General features: G+C 31.2%; 2 protein-coding genes across 2 annotated transcripts in view; one reads left to right on the top strand and one right to left on the bottom strand.

Annotated features, from left to right (window-relative positions):
* The window catches only part of LOC126886945 (retinol dehydrogenase 13-like), a 33,469-nt gene extending 19,962 nt beyond the window's left edge, over positions 1-13,507 (bottom strand). Inside the window, exons 1-3 of the mRNA XM_050654117.1 lie at positions 13,176-13,507; positions 12,943-13,114; positions 8,076-8,330 (exon numbers count right to left, since the gene is read on the bottom strand). Coding sequence (XP_050510074.1) covers positions 8,076-8,330; positions 12,943-13,114; positions 13,176-13,267 — 519 coding nt within the window. The 5' untranslated portion in view covers positions 13,268-13,507. The remainder of the gene's footprint in view (positions 1-8,075; positions 8,331-12,942; positions 13,115-13,175) is intronic.
* A 432-nt stretch (positions 13,508-13,939) lies between these two features.
* LOC126886944 (protein C19orf12 homolog) lies at positions 13,940-21,057 on the top strand. The gene is made up of 3 exons (XM_050654116.1): positions 13,940-14,080; positions 14,774-14,968; positions 20,664-21,057. The coding sequence occupies exons 2-3, from the start codon at positions 14,803-14,805 to the stop codon at positions 20,924-20,926; spliced, it is 429 nt and encodes a 142-aa protein (XP_050510073.1). The 5' UTR covers positions 13,940-14,080; positions 14,774-14,802; the 3' UTR covers positions 20,927-21,057.
* The last annotated feature ends 589 nt before the right edge of the window (positions 21,058-21,646 follow it).

The following is a 21,646-nucleotide window of genomic DNA, read 5'->3' as shown; positions in this document are numbered from 1 at the left end:
CAAATCGTCAGATTTTTGAAATATACACTCTTTTGCATGTACTTAACTTACCTTATCTTAATCTGACAATTTCGAGTTTTTTTAAGGATAGATTTTTTTTCGGGCCCCCCTTAACGAACTCCCCTGTGTTAAGAGCCAATATATGGTAGAGGTGCATCTGCAGGGTACCAGGTTTCTCTCCATATGATAATCTGACGCGCTCGAGTAACTGCAAAAATCCCCGCTTGGGCTCCCCTACCATAAGTTCTGAAAAACAAACATAAGTTCTCTGTATTTCATAAACCTACTCATACTGACAAAACTATACACAATTCATCATCCAATCTTACACAACATAAATTGTCAGCCTAGCACAGAATGTTAAATAGATAAACAGAAATTCCCATGTCAAAAAATAACTTTGAGGTAGAATTGAATATCATTAAGCAAATAGCAGTAAAAAATGAAACCGCCGAAAAATCAATAAAAAAATTTTTAACCAGAAACTGCAAGAAACCCTTGAAATTAGTCTTTCCACCATTAGAGAAAAAACTCGTATGTTCTGCTTGATTACATATAGAGGCAAGATATCAACTAACTAAACTATCCACACACATAGAAAAGAAAGAAATAAAGCCAGCATTCACAACAAACAACTTGTGCAAATATATTAAGAATGGTAGGGGAGCCCAAGCGGGGATTTTTGCAGTTACTCGAGCGCGTCAGATTATCATATGGGAGAAACCTAGTACCCTGCAAATGTACCTCTACCATATATTGGCTCTTAACACAGGGGAGTTCGTTAAGGGGGGCCCGAAAAAAAAATCTATCTTTAAAAAAACTCGAAATTGTCAGATTAAGATAAGGTAAGTTAAGTACATGCAAAAGAGTGTATATTTCAAAAATCTGACGATTTGAGACTGGCGTAAGGAAATGGGGGAGTCCCAAAATTTCACAAGAAAAAAGCGAATATTTCGCGAAATGAATGACAGATCGAAAAACTAAAAAATATGTTCTCAATATTTTTTAAAAATCTATCGAATGATACCAAACATGACTTCCCACGGAGAGGGGTGGGGGGTAAATTTAATATTTTAAATACGAATCCCGCAATATTTCGCGAAATGAACATCAGATCGAAAAACTGTAAAATACACTTATTCAATATTTTTGAAAAATCTATCAAATGGCACTAAACACGACCCCCCACGGAGGTGGGGGGTACTTTAAAATCTTAAATAGGAGCCCCCATCTTTTTATTGCAGATTTGGATTCCTTACGTAAAAATAAGTAACTTTTATTCGAAACATTTTTTCGAATTATGGATAGATGGCGTTATAATCGGAAAAAACGATTGTTGGAAATAGAAAATTAAATTAAAAAATGGCAAGCGCCCACTAAAATGGAAAACTTTACTTAATTTTTTTTGGTTTTAGGACCTACTCTTCACAACCCAATAGGTCCCCATAACGCTCGAGTGACTGCACATTTAGCATACTTTGCTCCCCTACCACAATAATAGGTGAGTGGGAGATACCACTAAAATGACCAGGTACTGACCACGGAGAGGTGAATGGCTAATTTTATTCATACTTTATATTTTCGAGGGTACTGAAAACGAAAATGAAGTTTATTTTGAATTTTATGTGGGGGAACATTGTCAAAATCGCAATTTTAACCTAAAAATAAAAAAAAATGAAATCACGCTTTTTTGCGTTTACCTCGCTACAACTTTGTTCCATTTTAATATTTTTTTCTAAAATTTTTACAATATATGGCTCTAACATTTCTGATTTACCTGTTTTAAGCTTTTATTCTTAACCTGATAATGGTTATGAATTTTTCTAAGGAAAAGGTGCGGATTTGTGCATTGCAAAGTTTAATCGCAAAAGCTGTGTGACGAAGTTTAAAATTTAGCTTCTTAATCACGTTTATGTTAAAGTAGAGAGTACAAAGAAGTTTTATGGTAAGATTTAGATCAAAATGTTTTATAGAAAAAAAAAAATAGTGCAACTTTTAATGTCGACATTAGAAATCTCCAATATAACGCTTAGTTTTCGAGATACTGACCATGGATGGTGAATGGCTAATTTTGGTCTTAGATTATGTTTTTGACCGTAATGAAAACGAAAATAAAATGTATTTTAAATTTTAGGTGGGGGAATATTGTCAAAATTGCAATTGTACCCTAAAAATAAAACAAAATTAAATCACGTTTTTTTGCGTTTAGCTCGCTACAACTCTGGTCCGTTTTAATATTTTTTTCTTAAGTTTGTACACTATATATTGCTCACTTTTTTAAAGACAATGGTTTCTGTTTAAAGCTTTTAGTCTTATTCTAGTAAAAGTTATGAATCTTTTAAAGTACAAGGTGCAGATTCGTGAATTGCAAAGTTTAATCGCAAAATTTGACTGACAAAATTTGAAATATAGATTTTAAATCAAATTCAAAATAAAACATGAGTACAAAGAAGTTTTCTGGAAAGTTTTGGATCAAAATGTTTTATAGAAAACAAATGGTGCAACGTTTAACATCTACGTTATAAATCCCCAAAATATCGCTAATTTTTCGAGATACTGATCATTAGTGGTGAATGGCTAATTTTGGTTTTACTTTATGTTTTTGATGGTGCTGAAAACGAAAATCAAGTTTATTTTGAATTTTAGGTGGGAGAATATTGTCAAAATCACAATTTTGCCCTAAAAATAAAAAAAGTTAAACGTTTTTCTTAAAATTAAAAGTTGCACCATATTTTTTCTATAACACATCTAGACCTAAAACTCCCCATAAAACTTCTTTGAACTCTATGATTTAACATAAACGTTATCAAATAGATAAATTTTAAATTTTGTCACTTAAATTTTGCGATTTAACTCAGCAATTCACGAATCTGCATCTTTTATTTTTAAAAATTCATAACTTTTATAAAGAAAAGAGTGAAAGACTATAGTTACTTTCATAGTCTTCACAAAGGTAAGAAATATATGCTGTAGAAATTTTAGAAAAAAATACTAAAATGGAACATAGTTGTAGCGAGTTAAACGTAAACATTCGTTACTTCACTTTTTTTTTCATTTTTAAGTTAAAATTGTGATTTTGACAATGTTCCCTCACATAAAATTCAAAATAAACCTCTTTGTCATTGTCAGCGCCATCGAAAACATAAAATAAGACCAAAGTTAGCCATTCACCTACCATGGTCAGTGTCGAAAAATAAACGTTATTTTGGGGATGTATAACGTCTATATTAAAAGTTGCGCCATTTTTTTTTCTGTTAAACATTTGTAACTAAAACTTTCCAGAAAACTTCATTGTACTCTGTGTTTTAACATAAACGTGATTAATAAGATAAATTTAAAATTTTGCCTCTCAACTTTTGCCATTAAACTTTGCAATTCACGAATCTGCACCTTGTACTTTAAAAAATTCATAACTTTTACTAGAAGAAGAATAAAATCTTAAAACAGATACCGTTAAAAAAGTGAGCAACGTATAGTGTACAATCCTTAGAAAAAATATTAAAATCGACCAGAGTTGTAGTGAGTTAAACACAAAAAACGTGATTTCACTTTTTTTACTTTTATGGTAAAATTGCGACTTTGAGAATATTCCCCCACCTAAAATTTAAAATAAATTTCATTTTCGTTTTCAGCACCGTCAGAAACATAATCCAAGACTAAAATTAGCCATTCACCACCCATGGTCAGTATCTCGAAAAATAACCGTTATACTGGGGTTTTTTAATGTCGACAATAAAAGTTGCACTATTTTTTTTTCTATAAAACATTTTGATCTAAAATTTTCCAGAAAACTTCTTTGTACTCTCTACTTTAACATAAACGTGATTAAGAAGCTAAATTTTAAACTTCGTCACTCAACTTTTGCGATTAAACTTTGCAATGCACAAATCCGCACCTTTTCCTTTGAAAAATTCATAACCTTTATCGGAATAAGAATTAAAGCTTAAAGCAGGTACCGTTGTCTTCAGAAATGTTAGTGCTATATACTGTAAGAATTTCAGAAAAAATATTAAAAGGTAACAGAGTTGTAGCGAGGTAAACGCAAAAAAAACGTGATTTAATTTTTTTTTATTTTTAGGTTAAAATTGCAATTTTGACAATGTTCCCCCACATAAAATTCAAAATAAACTTCATTTTCGTTTTCAGCACCCTCGAAAATATAAAGTATGAATAAAATTAGCCATTCACCCCTCCGTGTATCAGTACCTCGAAAACTAAGCGCTTTTGAGGGTGTCCCGTTCGTGTATAACAAGAACCAAAAGAAAGAGCACTTACGCAGTGGTGTATATACAAACTTACATGTGGTGACTGCCCAAAAACTTACATTGGTCAAACTGATAAAAGCTTTAAAAAATGTATAGCAGAACACAAAAGTCTTTCAATAATATAAAAACAGATTCCATGTATGCATTTCACCTTATAGATCATAATCACTCTTTTAACCCTTCTGTGCAAATGATCCTACACAGGTAGTTCACTTGAGGCTGACGATATACTAAAGTAATTTAGGCGCCCGTGCAGATGGCGTCGAAAGACGTGATGCGCCTGTGACTTAAGAAGCGTATTTTGACGTCATTCTCACGGAAAGGGTTAATGACCAATATTTTATGATATCGGTTCATGACCAATACGGTGAATGACCATATTCAAAATAAAGGCCTTAGCTATATTAATTAGAATCTATAAAAATTAATGAATTAAAAAAAAACAGATATAATTCTGATAAAAAATACAGATATAATTCTATAAACTTGAATGACCAAATTGAGACACACAGCTCTCCCCATCTCAACTTGTTCAGTTAAAAACTATAAAGTGTAGACTCATAGTATATAAATACACTGCACGTCAGGGGCAACGAGCACCCCACAAAATGGTTCATTTTTGATGTAGCGAATTACTAAAACATGTTGTCCGATTTAAGTAATTTTTTTAATATGTTATAGACTTATTCTTTAACAATCTCGCTGTTATAATATTGTTGCTAGATAGGTAAATTGTCTTTGTTTACCAGGTGTACCAATCAAACTGTGTTTTCTTCTGAAAGTTCACCACATTCTGTGGAATATTCTAGCATTTATTAAATACTGAAATTAAAACCTAACTATAGCCTCAGGTTTTCTTAACATTCTGTTTCTTGATTCATTCGCTTATGTTGAATAATAAAAAAGTTAGGTACTTTAACAACTAGCCATGTTCTTCATCAATACAGGGTGTTTCTAAATAAGTGCGACGAACTGTAAGGGGTAACTCTACATGAAAAAATAATGACCGTTTGCTTTATAAACATATATCCGCAGATGCTTCGTTTACGAGATAAGGGAAGTTGAATTTTTTGTTACAAACTGGCGGTTTTTTAATTTCTCTAAAACCGGTTGAGATATACAAATGAAATTTGGTAAGTTTTAAGAGATAGTTATTGCGCATTTCTGACATAGATACAATTAAGAATTTTATATTCACCATGGGCGTCCATACAGGTAATATGACCCGTATGCACGCCAATGGAGAATATAAAATTCTTAATTGCATTTCAAAAAATGAGCAATAACTATCTCTTAAAACCTACCAAATTTCATTTGTATATCACAACCGGTTTATAGCAATAAATAAATCGTCAGTTTGTAAGAAAAAATGCAACATCCCGTATCTCGGAAGCGAAGCATTTGAGGACATATTGATGTGTTTATAAAGCAAACGGTCATTATTTTTCCATGCAGAAATGCCCCAAAAAAACACCCTGTATTCATGAGGAACATGGCTAGTTGTTAAAGTACCTAACTCCTTTTTTATCCAACATAGGTGTACGAATAAAAAAATAGAATGTTAAGAAAACCTGAGGCTGTAGTTGGTTTACTTTAATAAATGCTAGAATATTCCACAGGGTGTTGCGAATTTTGAAAAAAAAAAAGAATGTGTGTGTACTTTGTAAGCACGTAAGAAGTTATACTTCTATTATATGATTTCAACGAAATAAATATACTTAAAAGTTTATTTGTATTTTATTTAATTAATAAACTAATTTTGATATTACCACTTTCAAAATTTTTTTATTAAAAAACCAAAAATTAAAAAAAAGGATAACAATCTTCCGTGTCAAGATTTGAACCCGGGACCTTCTCGTTATGTAGTCGAATGCTCTACCAATAACCCATCAGGGTTGAGTTTTTACGGCTTCTGGGACGTAATTACAAACGACGGTGACAAATAGATCAAGTGAGGTATTAAAATGTTATAATAGATATTTTATTATCTTACTCCCAAGGAAGACAAATCCAAAGACACAAAAATTATAATAAATATATTTACTAAAAACACTAATATATTATTTTCAAACCTTAGTTGCGCTGATACATACATAACTTGGATGATTTAGCAACTAACAACATACTGTCGGTGTGCGCATGCGACAGGAATGTAAAAATTCACCCTCTTGTCTAAAGAAGTATAACTTCAAAAACACAGTTTGATTGGTACTCTCGGTATACCTAGAATGACAATTTACCTGTCTAGCAACAATATTATAACAGCGATATTGTTAAAGAATAAGGCTATAACATATTAAAAAAATCACTTAAATCGGACAACAGATTTGGGAAATTTGAGACATCAAAAATGACCCATTTTGTGAAGTGTCCGTTTTCTCTGATGCGCAGTGTACATCATTTGAGCTGAAAACACAAACTGAAACAGCTGTAGTGACATTAATTTGTAATACATTTTGTGGAATATTGAAAAAAAAAGTTATCAATAGGGAACTTGCATAAAATTTTAAATTCGAAAAAAATGGTATAAATCACAACAGAACATAATTTAGAACTTGTATCAAAGATAAAAAAGTTTTGTTTGTCTTTCGTTTGGCCTCTAAAGACGAATAAAAATTCAACTTATACCAGCCACCCCAAAACGCGTCGTGACGTCACGGGGTTGTATGTTTACATTCTACACCAGTTGTATATATAATTTTAAATTAGACATTCTAAACGTCAGTAAAAAATACAGTTATGTGACGTTAAAAGTGTTTTTGATCGTTTGAACTATTCATAGAAAATTTGTACTTTTACAAAATGGTTTTATTTTCAATGGTAACCCTTCTTTCCTTTCCTTCAAAAACTGTATCAAACTCCAATCTCAACAAACTGGTATATATTATTACAACGACATACGATAATAGTAGATTATACCACGAGTCAATAATGATGGCTATTATTCCCGAGGAATATTTACGAACCGAGCCGCGTTAGCGGCGAGGGAGTAACATTCCGAGGGAATGAGAGCCATTATTGCGAGTAGTATACTCTACTTTATCTACGACAAATTAATTAATTTAAGATTTTTAATGAACAACTTTATTTGTTAAAAACATTAAAATTAGTAATAGTGCAATTAATAAACTGAATTGGTTGAGAATCATCATTAACTTTAGTAGAGTTTTTAATACAAATATTTACATAAGGTATTAAGGTAGATGCTGTTGCTGTAGCTAGTTCTACAATTTCTGGTGGTGTACAATTAAAAGATTCTTCATTTTCGTCCATCTCAACACAAACTGTCAAATATACTATTCGTTTGACAGTGACACTTTTTGAGGTTGATTATTTTGTTTCCGTGGTGAATTTTGTGATTGTTGTGCCAGAGGGATTAATAGCTATTAATCCCGCATTATTAATCCCTAAGGGATTATTATATGGCATTATATTGCAAACAACACAAGTATAATACATATATTATGTATCAGTCGTAGATAAATGTCATTAGAATATAAATATCTTTCCTTTATTCCCCGACGGCGAGTTGGCCAAATACTTAAGTAGGTGGAGGCCAATAAACTAAAGAAGAAGAAGAAGAATATACGTAAATATAACCATAAACGGAACCACATAGTTAAACTCTGTGACGTCACGGGTCGTTTGAACTATTTGAAGATAAAGAAGACTTTAAATTTGTACTTCTAAGTTATTATGAGTTTTTGAAGCGTGAAATTTTGGAAATCTCATTTTTATACAAAACTGAACATATTATGTAATAAAAAAAATGTGCAAGTTCCCTATTGTGAATCACAGTATACAACCAACCTTTAGCATATCCAATAATAAATTGGTCAAAAGAAAATGACCCATGTGATTCACTCCTAACTGCATCTCAAATCCATCTTTTGTTTTCGAGTTGGGAGTTCTCATAACACCAGCGTTATTGATTAATACATCCAATTTTTGTTCTTTTGATTTGAAGTTTTTTACAAACTCCCTGATAGATTCCAATGATGCTAGATCACAACTGCGACAATAAACATATTTGTTTTTTGTGTCCAAAACTATTTCTTCTCTAGCCTAAAAACTAATGAAATTTTATCACATATCCATAGCACAGTCTATTAGTATTTATTGGGCAAAATAGTTCACTATAAAAAGCACTCAGTTTGGTTTGAATGTGAGAAGTGAACTATACGCTCCGAGCTTCGCTGACATCGCTAACTAGCGGATTACTTTCGCAGGAAATTTTTAAATTTATTAATTAATTTTTATCGCGTAACATTTACAACGCAAAAAAGTAATTAAATTGTAATCGATTTTTTTAACAGGCGAGCTGCACACCCCTAATTTGTGGCTTACAAATTGAAAAAGTGACCATGATAGGTGAATGACTTTTGGTCATTCTTTATATTTTCGAGGTCGCTGAATCCGAATATGAAGTTGATTTTTATCTATAATTAGTGGAACATGTTCAAAAATTAAATTTTATGCAAAAATGCGAAAAATCAATTTTGATGATTTTTTATAAATATTTACCTTGCTGTATCTTTGGTCGCAGTAAATATTTCCTTTTAAAAATTTTACTGTGTCATCTCTGATGTATTTAGATAACAACGAGCTTTGTCCAAAATGTTGAAACACATTAATAGAGGAGTTGCTAATTATTAAGCATTTTGTCATCAGATTTCGTTAGTTTAATGTTTACTTAATAAAGTTGATAATTTTAACCAACACAGCAATATAACATAATTCATGAAGAAGTTTTATGGAAAATTTCAAGTCAAAATTAATATGCAATAGGAAAAAAGTTATGTGACTTTATAGACGAGTTCCCCCACCCCCAAAAAAACCTTATTTCTCGCGATACTGATCACGGTGTAATGAATAGCTAATTTTGGTCTTACTTTATGTTTTTGATGGTGTTGAAAACGAAAATGAGGTTTATTTTGAATTTTATATTTTTATATGGGGTAACATTGTCAAAATCGCAATTTTAAATTAAAAATAAAAAAAAAGGGAATCACGTTTTTCTTCAAATTAAAAGTTGTGCCATTTCCTTTTTTCTATAAAACAGTTTATTCTTTGTACCCTATATTTTCACATAAATTTGAATAAAAGGCTAAATTTCAAATTTTTTCACTTAACTTTTGCGATCAAACTTTGAAATTCAGGAATCTGCAGCTTTTGCTTCAAACAATTCATAACCTTTATTAAAATAAGTCAGAAAGATTGAAACAGGTACCGTTGTCTTCAGAAAGGTAAGGAATTATACTATCAAGATTTCAGAAAAAAATATTAAAATGCAACAGAGTTATAGCGAGAAGGCAGAAAAATGTGACTTCATTCTTTTTATTTTTAGGCCAAAATTGCTATTTTGCCAATGTTCCCCCACGTAAAATTCAAAATAAACCTAATTCTCGTATTCAGCACCTTCAAAAATATACAATATGACCAAAATTAGTCATTCACCACACGGTGGTCATCACACCTCACAGTATCTCGAGAAATAAGCATTTTTTGGGGTGTGTCGCTCGTCTATAAAGTCACATAACTTTTTTCCTATTGAATAATATGACTTAAAATTTTCCAGAAAACTTCTAAATGAATTAAGTATATTTTATTGCTGTGTTGGTTAAAACTATAAACTAAAAAATTTGTCACTCAACTTCTTTAAGTAAACATGAAACTAAAGAAACCTGACGACAAAATGTTTAAAAAATAGCAACTCCTCTATTAATTTGTTTCAACGTTTTGGACAAAGCTCGTTGTTATCTAAATACATCAGAGATGACACAGTAAAATTTTTAAAAGGAAATATTTACCGCGACCAAAGATACAGCGAGGTAAATATGAAAAATCATCAAAATTGATTTTTCGCATTTTTGCATAAAATTTTATTTTTGAACATTTTCCACCAACTCTAGATAAAAATAAACTTCATATTCAGATTCAGCGACCTCGAAAACATAAAGAATCACCAACATTGGTCATTCACCTTAAAGTTGATTTTCGTGGTCGGTATAACGGGATTTTAGGGGTTGCTGCTTGAAAACGGATCGAGACCCGTATGAATTTGAGTGAAGTCAACGCGATAAATAACTTCGATAAGATGCTGGTTAAATGATTAAAACGTGTGAAGAGATATCGACTTTATTATCTAAGACACTAAAACTAAACAGCAAAATATAGGATAAGTCCGTATACTTGAACTGTCCAAAAGTTTTGATAAAAACACGCCACGACACTTGACACTTTGAAGAGATTATGATGCACGCTAAGGGATTGTTTCACCCATATGACCTGTCCGTGGGGTTTTAACGCGTATGCTATAACGAACCTTTTTTGTGCGAATGTGTGCCTTTGCCGACTGCCGGTATGCGACTCTGCTTTTTGTATGATGATATGTGAATATATTGGTATAAACTAACCACGTTGCCACGTCATAAAAAAAGGCAAAATAAAGGAATTAAGGGGGCATCAACACTGCTGCTCGCCTATAAGATTTTGTTAATCATTTTGACATTCTATTGATGAAATATTAGGTTCTTACTTCGGATACTTTCACAATTATTGTGTAGATGGCACTTAGATTAATAGATTAATTTGTAATTATATATTATGAAATATTAAAAAAACTTCAGTAAAAATTCAGTATTTAAAACGTAAGTATATTTAAGCTTTGACCAACTAATATTTTTTCCTCTTAATGTTTTTAATTGCAATGTTTTAAATTAATCACTTTGACATTTATGTCAATTTTCCACAAAAATTTCACTGACTTGTCACTACTGGCGCTAACGAACTTTTAAATATCCCCTCTACGTACGAGCTCACAGTGTATACTATAATCACAAAAGAGATGCACTATGCTTTGTTTTTAAACCAGGAGGAGTAAAGACAGATTCACATCCAAGAAGGTCACTAGAAAAATCACCAAATACATCTTCTTTTTTGGCTGATCATACTTTATACTAATATGTTGCTAAAGAGTTCTAAAAACAACTGCTTTTTATATGAAAGCAGATTAAAAATCTAAAAATTAAAGGAATAACACAGAAAACACAAAAAATCGATGATAACTTAATCTATGAAATGCAATAGTGTCAAAAATTGTCAAAACAGAGGAGTAAACTTGCCTGGGGTTGGACCAATTACAAACAAGCTTTATGGTGTGGTAAATTTGAATTACTCCTCCTGGTTTAAAAACAGAGCATAGAAATAAACAAACCAAGACAAGTTGAATGTTACAAGGAGCCCTCCCAAATTACACTTTACAATGTATAGTATTTTTACTACAAAAGCGATATTACGTAGGTCAAAATTGTTGACGTAAGAGAACTGTCAAAAGATTAGAATGTGACTTTTCATTATTGCCATGTTTATTATAAACATGGCAATAATGAAAAGTCACATTCTAATGTTTTGACAGTTCTCTTACGTCAAAAATTTTGACCTACGTAATATCGCTTTTGTAGTAAAAATACTATATATATATATAAATAAGCAAAATCATTGGCTAATACTCGTAAAGTGAATGTGAATTTAGTTGGAAATATATAAAATGATGAAGGGTCATCATTCCATACATTTCTGTGCAACTATATACACCGGTGTTTCGGCCTATTTGGGCTTCGTCAGTATAGTGTAGCAAGTTAAAAAAGTTGTTTGTTAACTTGTAAAAGGATTACTACAGGAGCAAGGTTACCAATTTTGGTCAGGTTGTTAGAAGACCCGCAGTCGCAAGGCTACAACTAACATTGCCAAGGAGGTAAAGCTACCTGAGGAAATGAAAAGCCATAACATTATTAAATAAAATGATGTTGGATAATCGAGTACAAATATAAAAATAATTTAATACTAATTTCCTCAGGTAGCTTTACCTCCTTGGCAAATTTCTTCAGGTTGCTTTACCTCCTTGGCAACACCGGTGTATATAGTTGCACAGAAATGTATGGAATGATGACCCTTCATCATTTTATATATTTCCAACTAAATTCACATTCACTTTACGAGTATTAGCCAATGATTTTGCTTATTTATTTTTATATTTGTACTCGATTATCCAACATCATTTTATATATATATATATATATATATATATATATATATATATATATATATATATATATATATATATATATATATATATATGTGGGTAAAGGGGTAATTCTAGGATTACCTGGGTAAAGTGAGAAGTACTCGCCAGGTTTTGGTAAAATAACTTCAAACGTAATTTAATAAAATCATTTAGGTAGTAAATTTATTTGTATAAATATATTGATTTTTGGGAAGTTTATTACCTATATTTGTTCAGATGCCAACACTTAAAAGTACAATTTTATTGAAACACTGAGACACATACATCCTAAAAAACAGCTAAAAGGTTGAAAATAAGCAGCATTTTTAATAAATTTTCACTTTTTGGGAAGATATAATGACAGAGAGAATATTCCCATTTTTTAAATTCCTTCCCACTGGGAATATTCCCAGTCCACATCACTACACATGGTCACCCTCAACTCCGATGGTGAGACAATATAGCAGGAAACCTAAAAACTATGATTGTGGAGAACTGGATGGAGATAGCTCAAGACAGAGAAGAGTGGAGGCATGTTTTCGAGTCAGCTAAAACCCACAAAGGGTTGTAGTACCACCGAGTAAGTAATACGTAAAGCAACTAAAAACTTACTGCTTCACACCTAGCCATATCCCTGCAAGCCATATACACTTTTGCATTTCTTCTTGCCAGTTCCCATGCTGTTTCCTTTCCTATTCCCGTATTAGCCCCCGTTATAATAATTACTTTACCTTCTGCGTCAGACGTATCTCTTCCTTGATATTTAAAACCACCAACATATTCCCTAAAATGCATAGCCAGTTTTAAAATAAACAATAAGAAATTGAAAAATCTGTAATAAATACTTAATTAAGCAGGCTAATCCGAAACCACCAGCGAGGGCTGAACCTACAACAACTGTAGTAGGAATTTTTTTAGATATGCTTTTGATGATCATATTTTAGTATGATTTATACCCAAATTCATAAATTTAAAATGTTTAAAAACAAAAATGTTACCCGCTTTGAGGTTATGGTTATGTCAACTTCATTCAACAAGAATCTTCTGTTCTGTTACCGTTTTAAATTTGTTTAGTTACATAGGCAGAAAATAAACGCCCACGTAAAAACATTATATTATAATAACATTATTTTATGAATGATATAATAATTTTATTTTGATAAAAAAAATTAGAAGAAAAACAAATCAAAATAAAGGAAAATCAAATTAAACTGTTGGCTGTTGGCAGTGTTGGCAGCATTTGTTGTGTCTGAAGTTGTGTCAAAACAAATAACTGACCACACCACAACCAACGAACTGTCAACGTCAACACTGATGGAATGGCCCCGTCCCATTCCAACAGTGAAGCGAGATAGGCACCAACATACAAGAGAGAGGTTCTAGCACTTCTAGAGAGACATGAGAGAGACAGAGAATTTGTCAGGTAAAATTGGCTACAACTAAACGTACCTGAGCACTGTCTGGCGATTATCTTCCCTCCTTTACCTGATTATCTTGTATCTCATCCTGGCGCCATTAAATTTGCTTCATGGCGATTCCATCAGTGTTGACAGTTCGTTGACCACAACACATTTTGACAAACAACTTGACAAATGACAAAAAATGATGCAACAGAGAGAAAGAAAGTAAAAAAGTAAAAATAGAATGTGTTGCCAATGTCCGGATAATTATCCGATTTTCGGATAATTTCATGGACCATCGGATAATTTTCGGATTGAACAATTTTTTGGATAATTTCGGATAATTCAAGGTATTATTTGTTACGCTTTTTATTTCAATAAATAGATTTCTATTAACCTTACAACATACAAATACGTTTTCTTGTCATTGCCATTATTTGTCATCTACAGTGATATGGGGGACAGGGGATATGACATACGGTTAAGTAGATGGGCATGGGCTCGATTCCATTGACAAAAACGCACTATCCAATATGGCGGAGCAACTCTTTTGTAGTATACTCTGTTCCATATAAAATATATAATTATAAAATTATATTGTATTATATAAATATATGAATAATTAATAATTTTAATAGTTAATTAATAACATAATATTCCATAATAAAACATAAAAACCTGCTCGTCGCCATATTGGATATGACATTGTGTCAAGTCAAGGTCATCGACCAATGTACAAATGTCAACTGTCAATGTCAATTATGCCATTTAATTAGAATCGGATAATTTCGGATATTTGACTCACAACATTCGGATAATTTTTATTTTTGCATTGGCAACACTGAAATAGGAAGCAAAGAAAAACGATTCTGTCTATGTACTATGTAGTTTATCGTCTCTGATTCTGATTGTTATATTGTTAATTCTAAAGTTCTATGGTATTCCCAGAAATCAACAAGTAAAACACACAGATTTATAAAAGATAAAACAGTACTTGCATTTTTATAGGTAATATATAATATAAACTTTTTACATACTTACAGCCGATTGCTGGAAGTCACAATCTGTAATCATGGCAGGTATTTTCAATGATAGAGAAATTGTAGAAATGTGTCATGTTCTTGCTGAACAAGAACAGCTTAAAGTTACTGTACAGGAGTCAATAAAAGCTGGATTGCTAGCTGGTTTTGGAGCTCTAGCAGGTGCTTTATTAGGAGGTCCAATTGGAATAGCAATAGGTAAGTGATATATCAATGTGTCCTTAGGTTAATGTATATTTTGAAATATATATTAATATTAGAGTGGATTGTGGAATTTGTGCACTTATTGGTGTAATTTTTAAATCTAATCAGTGCAATAGGGAGTCTTGTTATCAAATTATCAATTACTAATTTTAATAATGAATAACTATCCTGACAGTGAAGTATGTAGGTACAGTAGAACGTCGATAATCCGGACGTTAAAAATCCGGACCGTCAATAATCCGGATTTGTATCTAGCAAAAATATCTGATTCCTTTAAAATAAATTAAGAACTTAGGTGCGAAAAACGAACCTCTACCGCAGTTCAAAAATTTTTTTACACATTTTTTAAAAGCCCAAATAATGTCTGATGTTTTTTACTGTACACATGCTGCTATTATAAATTAATTACAATACAGTGTTTAAACATAAAAAAAATGTTTTGATTAATTTCACCTCTATTTTTAGACACTTTACTGTACAAGAGAAAACATACAATTTTAAAACGTTTGTTGTACTTTAATGTGTATACTGGCTTTTTTTATGTAATTTCGATATTCCGGATAATTTGATAATCCGGATGGGGTCCGGTCCCAACTAATCCGGATTATTGATGTTCTACTGTATTACTATTACTCATTTAAAAACACATTTAAAGAAAACAAGTTTTTGTGAACTTTGTTTTTTTTCCATTATCAGAGTTGTCATTTCTATTTTTGCAATGATATTTATGTTTCTAAAATATAAACAATTTATCAGTGCACACTTTTATAACATAACATTTTTATCTCAACCTAACTAATCTTAAAATGTGGGAAGACACTGCAGATAAATAATAAAATAAACCCTGAAATTTAGATTAAATTTCTATATTGACAATTAGAGAATTTCGGCTCCAATGCTTTTTAAATGCATTAATTTTTTTCGAATCCTGAGAAAACTAATACTTAAGTATTTTTAAAAAATGCAAACGCAGAATGAAAAATTACGTTATTACAGTGGAACCCCGATAAGTCGGCCCCCGATAACCCGGAAGTCCGGCTAACCCGGACCGATTTTCATCAGATAAACATTTTGATTTTCAATATTTTGTATTTTTCAATTTAATTGTGGCTTATTTCCAATCAAAATAGTTAATTATCAGACAAACCCTTCAACAATAAAAATGTATATAATATAATATTTGAGAGATAATGTGTACTTATGTGTGTAATTTGAACTATACGATATTAAAAATGACTCATAGCACACACCGCAGAAACAACAGCCACCTGTCTGTAGTATCTATTCCTTTTTATTTCAAACTGTCAGCATTGTTTAGGAAAGACTATTTAAAAAATTCTTTTATAAACAATGGTCTTTAGTATTGTGTGTCTTGTATTGTTCGCTTCCATTTGCTTACGTTTGGGTTTGGTGTTTTTTTTAGTAATTTTAATGAGTAGGTACTGTGCATATTTATAAATATATTTCATGTTATTTCAATTCTAACGGAGTTTATCTGTAAGTATACCGTATTTTATTAATTTTTACCATATTCTCCGGCTATCTCGGATTTTCGATAACCCGGATCGGTCGCGGTCCCGATTAATCCGAGTTATCGAGGTTCCACTGTACTGAGCGCCAAAAAAAAAAGAGAAAATTTGGTGTGATTTTTAATTTCAAATATTTCATTCAAAAGAAACTTTGTTATTTTCAGTTTTGTTTAAAAATGAGATTTCTAAAATTTCATGCTTTAAAAACTTATAATAACTTAGAAATACAAATTTAAAGTCTTCTGCGGTATAACATAGTTCAAACGACCCATGATGTCACATAGTTTTATTTATGGAGACCTACACAGAGGAGAGGAATCGAGATAGGACGACCTTGAAATTTTTGTACACGATTTTGCCTGTTTGCTTGGTTTCTCGCTAGGGCGGCGGTGGCGTAGAGATAGATGCTACTTTTGCATTGGAGTGAATGTGAAAATTTCGAAAATAATTAATTATTCGTAGTTAATATAAGATTATTGGTTTTGGTGGTTAATATTATTTAAATATGAGTGCCAAGAAAGCTTACACTAAAAGAACTTGCTTCGTACCGGGATTTATATCGAGTTATCGTTCCGATAAAAAATTCAAAAGGGAACTTAATGAAGTTAATAAAGACTTTTTATAAATATTTGTCTTTATGTTATTTATAACGTTCATGGATTATACCTATTCGTTTGTATGTTATTTCCTTCGGTGTAAATAAAATTTGTCCCTATTATTGGTTTTTATTTTAACCTGAAAATTATAGTGATAATAGTAGGAGGATCTTGGAAAGTTTTTCTGTCGAAACAATGCATTTTTTGAGACAAAATATTTCACAAAAATTAACATTAATTTTATAAAAGTCAGACTATCGTCTGCATAGTTTATAGACATATATTTTTATTAACTAAATTTAAACATCTGATAGGTAAGCTTTCAGAATATAGATAAATGATAGTATTCAAAAGAAAAAGCAGTTTCAATTTTGATAAAAAGAATAATTAAAAAAAAATTGATCAATAAACTTCAAATTATTTAAATAACTTTTTAAACTTTTTAAAAACAATTACGTACAGTTAAGTCAATTTTTTCAACTAACAAACTTTTTGATATCAGTTACAAAGATATTAAAAAATTAATTTGCAGTTGAAATACCATTGGTATAAAAATGTGGCAGTTAGATAATGTGACAAAATATTTCCGCTTCAAAATAAGCTGTCCTACATATTAAAGTAATGACAAATTTAAATTTGATGTCACATCTCCATCTACAATGGTATAAAAAGAATACACTTTTTACCACACGTCTATATGTTATAAGGTTAAAATAATTTGTTTTTGGCATAAAACATATTCAGCTACAATCCACCAATAAATTAATGTCTAATTACGCTAAAAACAAAAATAAAATGAGTTAAATATTAAATAAGTCCATAAGAGCTAATGTATTTGTAGCACCTATTCGAACACTTGCGCCTCTAGCGGCGATTGCTGAAAGTTGAATTAGAGGTTGAAAAGTTAGCCCACAAACGATGCATTGCGTTTCCACTCCTTCTTACAGGTCTCCATAGTTTTATTATACAGTGAGCACGTAAAGTTGGAATAAATTCATTTTCTCAAGAACGGACGATTTTGGAAAAAAATCCCGAAACAGGTCAATTTTTATTTTTAAATTACGACTTTTTGGCATATATATCATACTAGTGACGTCACCCATCTGGGCGTGATGACGTCATCGATGATTTTTTTAAATGAAAATAGGGGTCGTGTGATAGCTCATTTCAAAGGTAATTCAATTCTTTATTCAGTAATATAAACATTAACATAATTATTTATACAGGGTGCCCAAAAAAATTTTTTTTTTAATTAAATTTGTTGACATAAAAAGAAGAATGTGTGTAATTTATTTAATTTAAAATACATTTTACTGCTATCAGAAAACAGGAAAAAATGTGTTTTTGGCAAATAAATATTGTTTTTTGCTAAATTCAATATTAAAGCAGCTACCCACCAGTCTTCGTGACAATTTGAACATTTAATTTAAGCGAAAAGCAATGAATATTTTTCAAATATACATTTTTTTCTGTTTTCTGAGAGCAGTAAAATGTATTTTGAAATAAATAAATTACATACATTCTTCTTTTTATTTCAATAAAATTTAATCCAAAAAAAATTTTTTTGGACACCCTGTATAAATAATTATGTTAATGTTTATATTACTGAATAGAGAATTGAATTACCTTTTAAATGAGCTATCACATGACCCCTATTCTCATTTAAAAAAATCATCGATGACGTCATCACTCCCAGATGGGTGACGTCACTGGTATGATATATATGCCAAAAAGTCGTAATTTAAAAATAAAAATTGACCTGTTTCGGGATTTTTTTCCAAAATCGTCCATTCTCGAGGAAATGAATTTATTCCAACCTTTACGTGCTCACTGTATAGTTATGATTATGGTTATATTTAGGTATATTCTTCTTCTCCTTCTTTAGTTTATTGGCCTCCACCTACTTGGATATTTGGCCAGCACATCGTCGTGGATTAAGGGAAAAATATTTATATTCTAATGACATTTATTGTATGTCATTATAATAATGTCATGTAATAATCTAACTTGCTCAAGTAACTGCAAAAATCCCCGCTTGGGCTCCCCTACCATTTCCAACATTTGTAACAACTCTCAATAAATATATTAGCAATTTTCGAGGTGGACATTTTTTACCCACCCTTGGGCATACATGGAATCTACATATTGTTGGGCGTTTAAGGGTTAAGGATAGCTAAGACAAGATTTTGAAAGGCACCCCATGTGAGTCATATTTGTCTATGTATGAAATTTAATAAAAAAAATGTTTCATCCGGAAAGAAAATCGGTGAAGATCAACTAAGATTTAGATCCCATACTATGGGCCGGTTGTTCGAACGCTAATCAACAATGATCATTATCAAATATTTAATTACTCTCACCAACTGTCAATGTCAACTTTGTTTGGGTTGCTAAAAACATAATTGATTACAATTATGAAATTACTTCATAAATAATGTTAATAATTGTTATGTTAATTGATTAACTAATCTCATAATTTTAATCAATTATGTTTTCAGCAACCCAATAAAAGTTGACATTGACAGTTTTGGTGACAGTAATTAAATATTTGATAGTGATCATTGTTGATTAGCGTTCGAACAACCGGCCCTATGTTGTTTATTTTAACTGTACTTTCATTCATTCATAAATAGTAACTCATTTATTATTTATAGTAGGGGAGGAAAGTATGCTAAATTTGCAGTTACTCGAGCTTTATGGGGACCTATTGGGTTGTGAAGAGTAGGTCCTAAAACCAAAAAAAGCTAAGTTCAGTTTTCCATAAAGTGGGGGATTTTCCATTTTTTAATTTAATTTTTCATTTCCTACAATCGTTATTTTCGATTATAATGCCATCTATCCATAATTCAGAAAAATGTTTCGAATAAAAGTTGCTCATTTTTACGTAAAGAATCCAAATCTATCTATAATAAAAATTGGGAGTTCCTATTTAAGATTTTAAAGTAACCCCCACCCCACCTATGTGGGGGGTCGTGTTTGATGCCATTCGATAGATTTTTCAAAAATATTGAATACATGTATTTTGCAGTTTTCCGATCTGATGTTTATTTCGCGTTTTGCGGGGTTCGTATTTAAAATTTTAAATTTATCCCCACCCCGTCCGTGGGGGGTCGTGTTTGGTATCATTCGATAAATTTTTGAAAAATATTGAAAACATATTTTTTAGTTTTTCAATCTGATGTTCATTTCGCGAAATATTCGCTTTTTTGTGAAACTTTGTGACTCACCCATTTCCTTACATTATATTATATATTATATATATTACCATTACAAACCTCAAATCAGATTTTTGAAATATACACTATTTTGCATATACTTAACATACTTTATTTTAATCTGACGATTTCGAGTTTTTCTAAGGATAGTTTTTTTTTGCCCCCCCCCTCCCCCCTTAACGAACTCCCCTGAATTAAGAGCCAATAATATGGTAGAGGTGCATTTAGAGGGTATAATATAAGGTTTCTCCCCATGTTATAATCTGACTTGCTTGAGTAACTGCAAAAATCCCTGCTTGGGCTCCCCTACCATTATGAATGATGATTCTAAAATAGCATAATTTTTTAGGTGGAACCCTAGGATCTGCAACAGCAGCAGTTTGTGCTAAAAATAAATTTAGATCAGTAGCAGATATTATAAGAAACGACTTATCTCCCAGACAACAGGCAATACTCATTTCAAACATGTCTGCAGTTCTTTCCAGAATCAAGCCTCAAGATTGTGTTGCTTTACTAACTCTAGTCCTATCCACTGGTTCTGTAAAAGAGTTGGTTATTAAAGAATTGGGAGTATTTTTGTTGAAGGAGCTAAATCTAAGTATGGTTCAATGATGTTTGTTATATATTTTGTAAATTTGTAAAATTGAGATTATTTATTATGTGGTGGACTGAGAAAACTGTAGATATTTTTATAAATAGCTCAAATATTTAATTTTTGAAATAAATATACAATGAAACTTTTAGTTTCTGTTTTACTTTTACTGCTATTTATCACCTAACATAATTCCTGTCATTTGACATGTTCCACGTGTCACACTTATTAAAATGCCCAGTTGGTGATAAATATCAGTCTGATTTTTGCATGAGAGTTTAATGAAAAGGTAACAAATCAATTGGAAGTTCTGTCTGACAAAATATATGGGACACTTTCGTAGTATGACATCCCAAATTTTTAACCTGTTCCAGTCTTTCCATACATCAAAGTGTGTCCGACTAGACACTGTTAAGCTATTAACAAATTTTCAGCTTGCTGTTAATCAACTTTTTTTTAGTACGCGGGATGCAGGCCTAAAAGTTGTCAAGCACAGCAGTGTTAAATTCGAACAGTGTATAAATAATAGTTTACCTGGATGATATAATCATAATAATAGCAACATATCACAGATATTAAACTTAGAAGAATAAATCCGTTGGAAATTTATGCTTATGATAGAACCATTCTCACATCAAGAAAAGAAGAATAACTAAAAATGTTTAGGTATACATAGTGGAACCGGTTGTAATCTATTTTTGGGACAATATCATAAAACAGACCAACAAACTGATACAAGA

Source organism: Diabrotica virgifera, chromosome 6, assembly GCF_917563875.1.
Source record: "Diabrotica virgifera virgifera chromosome 6, PGI_DIABVI_V3a".
Classification (NCBI taxonomy): Eukaryota; Metazoa; Arthropoda; class Insecta; order Coleoptera; family Chrysomelidae; genus Diabrotica; species Diabrotica virgifera.
This window is presented reverse-complemented; position numbering and strand designations above follow the sequence as displayed.